The sequence below is a fragment of the Pocillopora damicornis genome, chromosome 10 (genome assembly GCF_964200805.1).
Source record: "Pocillopora damicornis chromosome 10, jaPocDami1.2, whole genome shotgun sequence".
Classification (NCBI taxonomy): Eukaryota; Metazoa; Cnidaria; class Anthozoa; order Scleractinia; family Pocilloporidae; genus Pocillopora; species Pocillopora damicornis.
This window is the reverse complement of record NC_142679.1, coordinates 22060437-22070436: the sequence shown is the minus strand read 5'-3', so window position 1 is coordinate 22070436 and position 10000 is coordinate 22060437. Positions and strand designations below refer to the sequence as shown.

The 10000-nt window shown below is 35.6% G+C and overlaps 2 protein-coding genes across 2 annotated transcripts in view; both read right to left on the bottom strand.

Moving 5' to 3' along the window:
* The window catches only part of LOC149039406 (uncharacterized), an 8321-nt gene extending 1200 nt beyond the window's left edge, over positions 1-7121 (bottom strand). The window contains exons 1-4 of the mRNA XM_089185495.1: positions 6850-7121; positions 6431-6568; positions 5964-6088; positions 5427-5829 (exon numbers count right to left, since the gene is read on the bottom strand). Of these exons, the coding sequence (XP_089041621.1) occupies positions 5427-5829; positions 5964-6088; positions 6431-6550 (648 nt within the window). The 5' untranslated portion in view covers positions 6551-6568; positions 6850-7121. The remainder of the gene's footprint in view (positions 1-5426; positions 5830-5963; positions 6089-6430; positions 6569-6849) is intronic.
* Positions 739-4627, bottom strand: LOC149039407 (uncharacterized). Its single transcript, XM_089185496.1, has 2 exons — positions 4154-4627; positions 739-2911 (listed from the first exon to the last, which is right to left on the bottom strand). The coding sequence occupies exons 1-2, from the start codon at positions 4596-4598 to the stop codon at positions 2850-2852; spliced, it is 507 nt and encodes a 168-aa protein (XP_089041622.1). The 5' UTR covers positions 4599-4627; the 3' UTR covers positions 739-2849.
* Positions 7122-10000: the final 2879 nt, after the last annotated feature.

The following is a 10000-nucleotide window of genomic DNA, read 5'->3' as shown; positions in this document are numbered from 1 at the left end:
TTAACTTCAACCTTGTGCAAAAACAATCTAAATATTGGAGAGGTGTTATTTTTTCTACATTCCCAAATAGTCAATTTCCCTAAAATTATCAAATAATTTAACAGATCATTCCTCTGAAGTAAGCCAACCATAATATCTTTTAAAGACAAAATTAAATATTCGCCACTAAGATCAAACCACCAGACCGTAAATACGTTCCAAAAAGCTTGCACAAAGGAGCAGTTAAAGAATAGGTGGTACAGATCTTCCGTATAGGTTCCACAAAAAGAACACTTGTCCGAATCACTTAACCCTATTTTGAACAATTTATCGTTTGTAAACAAAATGAAATTCAATACTCTGTATTGAAACGACCAAACATACGTTTCGCTCGCAACAAGATAAGGAATAGAGAAAACTTCCTGCGCATTTGAAAGCTCAAAATCCGCTGTCAACTTTTTAAAGCCATTCGGGATTCTCGCTTTACTTGTTATCATCGTAGAATAAAACTGTTTACACTTTGCAGTATATGCATTAAAAGATTTAGACTTATAATCAAAATTCATAGGATCGAGATTACCCGCTGTGGGGATGGGGCAGGAGCTTTTTGATTTCATATTAATAATAGAAGATCTCAAGGCTGTCCAAGTCAGGAAATTAGTGTTAAGTCCTTTTTGCTTAAAGAATTCATAAGAACGCACATTGTCAACATCGAACTGTAAATCATTCAAATAAGTTATGCCCTTGTCAAAGTATGTTTTATAAAAAACAGGTTTATTATTAATTCGTATATCCTTATTATTCCAAATTACAATTTGAGAATAATTCACATCAGAAAAGGAGCATCTAAAATCCGCCCACCATCTTAGAAGCTGTAAGTAAAACTTACTAAGACTTAAGTCAAGATCATTTACATCATAGTTACATCTAAAAAGAAAACATCCTCCGTATTTTTTTAAGTTGTATTTGAGATAAGAAATCCAGGGCCCTTCCTTCTCATCTATGAGACGCGGAATCCAGGACAATCTTAATGCTTTAATATGTAGCTCAAGGTCTGTGAGATTCAGTCCACCATTCTCTAAAGTATTTATCACAGAAAGCCTTGTGACTTTATCAGGGCCTTTCCACAAAAATTTGTAGATCATTTTCTCCATCTGTTTAATAATTTCGGGTGGGGTTTCTATAATTGAGGAAACATATAATAATTTTGGGATTAGGAAAGATTTAATTATTGTTACTTTGCCAAATAGGGAGAGACCTCTGAGTTTCCATAAATTAATCATTTTTTTAACTTCATTTAATCTATCCTGGAAATTTTGTTTTATAACTTGTTCTTGATCACAGGAGAAGTGAATACCTAGGGTCTTAACACCTGTACACCACTCAAGGTCCAGAGGTGTTTCTAAAGAATTTTTGTTTTTTCCAACCCACATAGCTTTGGTTTTAGAAAGGTTCATATTTAAGCCAGAACATTTCTCGAAGTCATTAAGGATTTGTATTACTTTTTCGACTGATGAAATATTTGCTAGAGTAGCTGTCATGTCGTCGGCGTACAACAGAGACCTAGTTTCATCTTCCCCGATTTTATGCCTTCAATATTCTCATTTGTTCTTATAGATATCGCCATAATTTCAATGGCAATTAAAAATAAATAAGGCGACAGAGGGTCTCCCTGCCTAACACCCCTTTCTAGTTGAAAAGGAGAAGAGAAAAAACCATTATTAAGAACACAACCTGAGAGGTTATTGTAAAACGTTTGAATCCACTTCATGAAGGAGGGTCCGAAATTAAAACACTCTAATGCTTTATAAAGAAATTCATGTTCTATGGAGTCAAAAGCTTTTTCAAAATCAATAAACAGTAAAACACCTGGTAACTGTAGTGATTCAGTATGAGCGATAATGTCTAAGATTGAACGAGCTGTTTCCCCAATAAACCTACCCTTCATAAAACCGGATTGATTTGCATGGATTACAGAGGGAAGAACATTTTTTATTCTATTTGCGATGACCTTAGTTGCGATTTTTGAGTCGACATTAATCAACGAGATTGGTCTCCAATTTTCCAAAAACATCCTGTCCCTTCCTTTTTTGTCGATCAAGGTGATGATCGCCTGCTTTTGAGAATTTGACATTTGCCCTAGCTCAAAACAATGATTAAAAACTTCAGTCATTAATTCACCAACAGAATTCCAGAAAATTTTATAAAATTCAAAAGGAATTCCATCATTTCCAGGCGTCTTCCCCGTGTCAAAGGTATCAAGTGCTTTAACACATTCCTCTATGGTTATTTGACCCTCGCAGCTTAATCTTTCCTCTTGCGATAGTCGTGGAATATTCGAATTTCCAAGAAAGGGATGTAATGAGTCAGATTGGTCTACCTTCAATTTGCTACTATATAAGTTCTTGTAATACTCCGTAGCGGAATCTAATATTTTTTGATAGTTTTTAGTAATGACTCCACTTAAACAGAGCTTTCTTATGTGTTTCCTGGTGTAATTTCTCTTTTCTAAACTCAAAAAATATTTAGTACTCTTTTCTCCGTATTCATGCCACCTCGCTCTGGCACGCACAATTAATCCATTAGCCTTTTCCTCATAAAAATTTTCCAAGTCCGCTTTGCATTCATCAAGAATTTTTTCGACCTCCTCACAGGGGGCCTGCTGAAACTGTGCTTGAGCAATTTGCAATTTTCTTTGCAGCATTTCTTCTCTCTCCCTTTTGGTCTTAGCTACTTCTTTTGAGTAATTTATGCAAAAGAGTCTGACTTTATATTTAATCCAATCCCAAGCAACTCTCACATCTGAAAATTCCTCCCCCTCTTTTTTCCATTGGTCTAGCTTTTCTTTCATCTTTTGAACAAAATTTTCATCAGTCAATAAGGAAGTATTCATTTTCCAAAACCCCGGGCCTCGCTGACATTCTTCGATTTCCTGTAGATGTAAGAAAATTGCTGAGTGATCAGACCTTATTGCTGCAATGATGTTGACATCTTTAATCAAGTCCTGAAGTGAATTTGAGATGAGCCAATAATCTAATCTACAAAAAATAAATGGAGATTTTTGGGACCATGTAAAGCTTTTTGCTTGGGGATTTTTTACACGCCATACATCATGCAAATTAAATGTTGTTTGTATTTCTTCAATGCGTTCAACAACTTTCTTCCTTAATACCAGTATCCCACCTTTTTTGTCCAGTAGCGGATTAATGGGACAATTGAAGTCACCGCCTATTATTATTTTATCTTCATAAGCGAGACCTTCTTTCCTTAGAACGTCAATTAAATGATCATAGAATTGCGCAGCTTGATTATCATTGTTTGGACCGTAAACATTCACTAAAAAATATTTTTCATCATTGATTTGAACTTCAATACTAATATATCTCCCATTGGGATCAATGACTTTTTTAATTATCTTGCAATCAAACTCCTTTCGAAAGAGTATTGCAACACCCCTTGAACCACTACTCCCATGAGCGAGCTCCAGAGGGGCACCCCATTCAGCTTTCCATTGTTTCTCATTGTTTCCAGTTGAATGCGTTTCTTGAAGAAAAATAATATTTGCATTTTGTTTTCTACACCATGCAAAAATTGCGCGTCGTTTCTTAAAATTGCTCAAGCCTCTAACATTTAATGAAAGCATTCTAAAATCACTCATTTCTGCTATGATTTTTCTTATTTGGTACGGAAAAAACCCGGAAGACCATTTGCCTTATAACACACCTTTGAATAATTATTTGCATCGCTCTACACAAAGAAACGAAAACACTGACACAAAAATATAAACACATAGTAAATAATTTAGCTTGGAAAATAATATCAAATTTCAAATTTTCATCTTTCCTCCTGAAGGAGTGTAGCATCCTTTCTCTCCCCTTCAGCCGCACTCGCTCCAAACCGATAAATATTAACTTAATAACATGATTGACAGTAATTATGGCTTCCTATAAATGTATTTTATCATTTGTCAAAAAAAAAAGATTAACAAAGAGCGGCCTTCGAATTCGTGAAATTAAATGAAGAGCTAGATAATTCATCTTAAAATATTGTAGACAGTTCTAGAGCAAAGATAGTATATTTGATAGTAAAGCAATACGCGATCAAGTCCAGTAGTCGGTTTAGCTGGTGTTGGCATTTTCAGCTTGCAGGTAGAAGGACTTAAGTTTTGACTCACCATTCAATTTAAAAATGATCCTGGCCGGTACGCTCCAAGGAATATAGGCGAATTGGACATCTTCTCGACTACGGATTTCATTCAGGTGCCTCTCTTTAAGCTTTTTGCGCTGCTCCCTCACAGATTTTGATACGTCGTCTGAAATGTATAGATTTGCTTCATGGAAAGGATTCTCTCTTAACTTAGAGGCTGCATTACGCAAGATGTATTCCTTGGCGGTATATTTTAATAAATATACGTGAACTGGCCTAGGTAGAGTTGCACCACTTGTAGGACTTTGCCTTTGTTTGATATTTGTGCGGTGGGCCCGCATTACTTCTATCTCCTCTAGGCCCATGTGTTCCGTCAAGATCGAAGTTACAAGCGCTAAGCAGGACGAGTCTTTTTCGGCACCTTCTGGAATGTTCCAAATAACAATATTATTTCTCTTAGAACGATTCTCCATTTCTTCTAATTTCTTCTCAAGTAGTTCCACTTGTACTACTGGAGCTTTGATCTTGATATGATGATAATCAAGTCAATAAAATCAATCAATTTAATTAGGTCAGAATTATTATATTATATTATAAATACCACACTGCAAAATATTGAAAATAATACTGAGCACATGAAATGTCTTTTGTACACGATTTACATTTAATATAATTATTATTTACATCTGAGCCTACTAAGTATTTTTTTTATGCTTTCCTTAATTCTTGACATTAAAAATTACACCTCTTACAGGATGTATATTTAAACCTATTTGCATGAAATACAGCCATGTACTGTTTGTACATTATATGCATATAGATGGTAGCACAAGAAAAGCACAAGTAAAATTTTGTTCTTTGTTTTCTCCTTTTCTACATGAAACCAACCCTTAAAATGTTTTCTCATGTCTCATACTCTCACAAATACTGGGTTTCCTGAAATTGCCAGCTCGCAGAGTTTCTAATTTAACTCAGTCAAAAACTGAAAACTGCTACATTACCTAGCCAGTTAGATTTTGAGTCACCTACAGTTATGTGAAAAGGAACAATCTTACCAAATCCTTATTATTCAAATCAGTGCACTGTTGACTTACCACTGTAAAATCAGTGGCAGAGCTTGGGCATTGAAATTCACCTTACAAACAATCTTACCCAGGGTTTTCATGGGGTACAATAAAATAAATATGAAATTGTACCAGACCTACACGTAAATGTCAACTAACATTAACTGACATAGAAATAAATCAGTTCGTGCTGCAATTAGCTTCTCTATCTTCCTCAATGGTGTCAAGGATACACACCTCTTCCTGTGTCTCTTGGTTCTGTAGCTCTTCCACAATCTCATTGTACAACAAAACAAGAGTTTCCTTTTTAACTTTGCTGGGCTGTGCTTTGATAGCTCCAAATCTGCTTGACAGAGGCTCCCTTGTCTCCTCATCAGTGAGCAGCAGAAGCTTTTCAGCTATTCTCCTGAAGATTTCATCTTTGGATGCATTCCTTATGTCTTCTGCCAAAGCTCTGTCTTCTGTAGTTACATATAGCACTTGCAACTGGGTATCTGCTCTTTTTTTGCCATCAATGAAGTGTGTATGAAGCAAGTTGCTTCTGTTCCTTCTAAGAATTTCCTCATAATTATTCAAATCACTGTCCAGTTCAGGGCCTTCCAAGGATGTTACAACATTTGACAACCCTCCTTGCAAATACCTTTGAAGGAAAAGCAGTGAAATAAACTTATTGAACCAACTATTGCATTGAGAATTGCTCTTTAATTTACACCACTACTATTACATACTGGAGCTGAATAGCTTATACTAAAATGTATTTAAATGTTCATTTACTTCTCTTTTCGTAACTTTATGCGCCATGCTAGCACTTCATCTACAAAATCATGCTTTCTTCTTGAGTCCAATGCTTCATCCTTGGGATTATGCAATCCAAGCAGGGAGAAAAGCCAATTTCTCACCTAAATATAAATAAAATAAATGAGGTATTTAAAGAGGAATCCAAACTACTCACAGATAGTTTCAAGCAGGTCTTCTGAATCAGACCAAATTTGTGTTTAAAAATTTTTAGGATTTTAGGAGAGAAGAAAACCAAGTAACGTGGAGATAAATGCTTTTACTAACTCTTAGCAATGATTCACAATGTTATGTACAAAAGGTAATGAACTACAAAGATATTTTTTGCTCTTCTTTAATAGCTTTTAAATGTTGAAGTAACTATAAATTAAGTACATGTATATCATTTGTGCCTGTTTCAAAATACACCAAAAAGTGAAACAAACAAATGTTTGCATACACTATACCTTGCTAAGATTTCCAAGATTTCTGAAAATCCTCAGCCAATCCAATGCAGTCATGGTGCCATGCTGCCACACTTTTGACTCCTTGTTTTTCTCCTCAAGGCAGATACTGAATGTGTTCATCCATGCCGTTGGCCTGATCTGAAATTCACAATGTAAGCTTATAAAGGTCCGATAAATAACTGTCATTTTACTTTAAATTGCCCGGACACAAAGTATGGTTAAAATTTATGGTTTACACGATACTCCGATGGATCTCAACAAAGGAATCCGCCTGGTAGTTAGCACACTAACAGACTTTCAACATCCGTGCACTTGAGCAAAAACCTCGTGCACTCGATTGGAATTTTGACAAATTGAAAGCAAATTTATTCTAGTTTTTGAAAAGATTTTTTTTAGGAATCAAAAAAAATGTTGCATACCTGAAAACCTCAACTAAAGAGGTGTTACTCCTTGATCGAGCCCTCCGCAACAAGCACCTCCACCCGACTTTTCAACTGAATTTTTCTGTCTTGTCAACGCGACCGCCATCCATCCTATGCTTGTTGAGTGTGATTACTTGTCTTCTGTACTTTTGCAAGGTTTCATGGGATATGCTTTGGAAACAAAGTCGCTAGGGCTCGAATTAAAGTAATGAATGGGTTTCCTCGAGGTCCCACTACGACATCCATATTGGTGACGTCATCAAGTATCCAATAATCGCCAACCAGCAACATCTTAAGGAAATGTATTCAGTCGTGACAACCACTGACAACCTCATAAATAAACAATTGAACGCATATTAAACTACAGCTGTCTCAAATTGCTCTATGTTCCTTTTAAGTCGAAAAAATTCACAAACGCTGTTCGCTGAAATTATAACAGGCGATTTCTGAGGATATGTTCTTTGCATCTTACTGCTTCGTTCTCGCCGTTTTGGCTTTCTTAATACCAAAAGGACGAGGTGAGACTTTCCTACAGTTATCTTCTTGCTCATGTCTGAGTACTATTTGAAAGTTTACTAAACCATTATGTTTCATTTTTGGTAGCCTTGTATATTAATCTAACTAAACCTTGAAATATTCATACAAACTACTCCTGCAACTGTTAGATATAATAAATTACTTCAGTCAAATAGTTCTCCCTTGGATAACATGAAATAACTTGCATATTTACGAGGAGTTCATATATCGGTTGAATTCATTCTGCACCTTATGATCATTATTTCGAAGCGACAAGATGGCGAACAAATCAGAAGCGAAAGTGTACTTTATAATCGATAATCACGTCTTTCTTTCAGCAATGTTGTCCGTGCACGTTTACAACTTTTCGATCCACGCAATCATTACGGATGAAATGACTACTGACAGGCCTTTGTATCTTCACAACTAGAAAAATAACTTTTCGTGGAAAAGTGTGTTATTCCTTTATTACAGCGCAAGATACGCTCTCATTTCACCGTTTATCGAACTTATTTAAGACCAGTGTTTTAATATCAAGTCGTACATTCGCCCAAAGAGAATATAAATCCTTTGAAAGACTGCCGGTCGCATGAGGTCACTTGAAAGACGAAAAGACTAGTCAGTGATAAAACAATTAGTCGATCTTGCATTTTCGGGCTCGGTATTTCTTTGTAGCATAATGTTCTGATGAGCTAGTGTCTCCACCACTCCTCCCCCCCCCCCTTCTCATCTTTCTGTTTACAACACTCCTCAAATAAGAGCTGGAAGTGGTATTGACCAGGGTCAGTTGTTATGGAGACTATTTCCAGCAGAGAGGAAATGATAAGTGTAAATGTCAGGGAGGAGGGCGCAAGTCATTCATATACGAACATGTACGAATGACACTTAATTGCATGAAAAACCAGCTTCACCTCACAATCAAAGAATGAAGAAATAAATATGAGAATAAGAAACAAATTCCCCGTCAGAGCTAAAACCCAAAATTTCGGAACATCAACGTGTTTTGGTAAAACGGTCGTCTTTATTTAACGCTCAAGTTGACATGCATTAAGTATAATCACTGAGAACCTCATAATCAGACAAAGGAGGTGACATATTTTAACTTTTTTCATTTCGCCCAATGTTTCCCTTAAGAAGGAAAAACTTACTGTAGCTGTTCGCTGGAATTATAATGAACATTTGTGTTTTACTGTTTCGTTCTCACCGTTTTAGTTTCCCTAATACCAGAAGAACAAGGTATGATTTTGCTATACCCAGTTTACATCAATGCTTAAACATGTTTTAAAGCTGTTACGTTAAAAATGATCAAAAATTATCTTCTTAGCAGCTACATAAACCGATGTTTTTCAACTTCAAATTTTGTAGAATGAAAATAAGATTGGTGTTTACTTGAAACCTATGTCAGTGACTCACATATCTGCTTTAGTTCAACCCGGTTGATGTTGTGAATGGGGTATTAGTAGTTGTCTAAGAACTATTTCAAAGTTTTCGTAATCATTATATAACTTTTTCATTATCTTTATCTACATAACTAAGCCTTGAAATATTCACATAAGCATCTCCTATTAGTACTTAATACGATAATTATTTTTTTCTTTTACATACCTGGAGTGGCATAAGGCAACCAAATATTTTAAAGGAGGTTTTTATTTTATTTTGCACCATATTTTGAAAATGACAAAATTGAAAAAAATAAAATTTCAGGGAACATGGTTTTTAGGCTGAGCCAAAAGAGAAGGTTTACTTTGAATGAACAGTCACTGTCTCTACAATGGTGTCCGTGAATCGCGCTTAATTTTGGAATTTTTTGATCCTACACAATGGATAAAATGACTACTAGCAGATCTTTTTGGCTGTTTGGCTTCAAAGCTGATGTAAAGGTTGGTTCCGTTTTTCATAAAACGTAAATCGAGGGGTTCATATACTTCAGTGAGCAGGCAGAAGAAAGGATTAAGTTACTATCGATCCACTGCAGAAAGAAAGTTTAGAATTAGCCTGCGAAACAGTTTCACTTCACCCAACCAAAACAGGCTGGTGATTTCGACAGAAAAATCTGCTAAACAAACTTTACGCAGTCTTGTGTGATCGTAACGGAGACTGATGGCAATGATCGAGTCATTGAGCTCCTTAGGATATTTTAGGTTCAAAAAATATACTTTCAGCCTTTATAGGGCACGATCCAGCGCGAGTGTGCGATCATGAAGATTCCCCACATGAAAATTTCCTACATTTACTTAACGATCTGACCACTACCGTTTCTCTCTTTTGGCTGGTTGAATTTATTAAGGAGCGGAAACTTGAAGAGGCATCCAAAGGAAATTTGTTTGCGACTAGTTAGAAGCTGTTTGAAATGGTAAAATTGCTAAAAACAAGCGGGGCAGTATTTTCTTTTCTTTCATAACATTACCAGAAATAATCATATTTCAAGCCGAACGACTTTTATAATTAAATATTGCAGAGCACTGTACGGCATAAAAAATATTCTTAAATACCTAATTAAGCTTTCCGCGATGATAATCATCTTCCCACGCTCTAGAAGTTTGAAAACAATCATTAAAACGGTTTTTGTTTTGAGATTTTCAAAAATAAATTTCGGACAAATTTACGTAGCCAAAAAAAACCCTCAATACAG

Excerpts from the sequence above, each read along its gene's own strand:
- LOC149039407 (XM_089185496.1), bottom strand. The coding sequence starts at position 4,598 with ATGGAGAATCGTTCTAAGAGAAATAATATTGTTATTTGGAACATTCCA. Across the intron at positions 2,912-4,153 it reads GATCATTTTTAAATTGAATG|GAAATCGAAGAATGTCAGCG; the intron begins GTGAGTCAAAAC and ends TTACATCTACAG.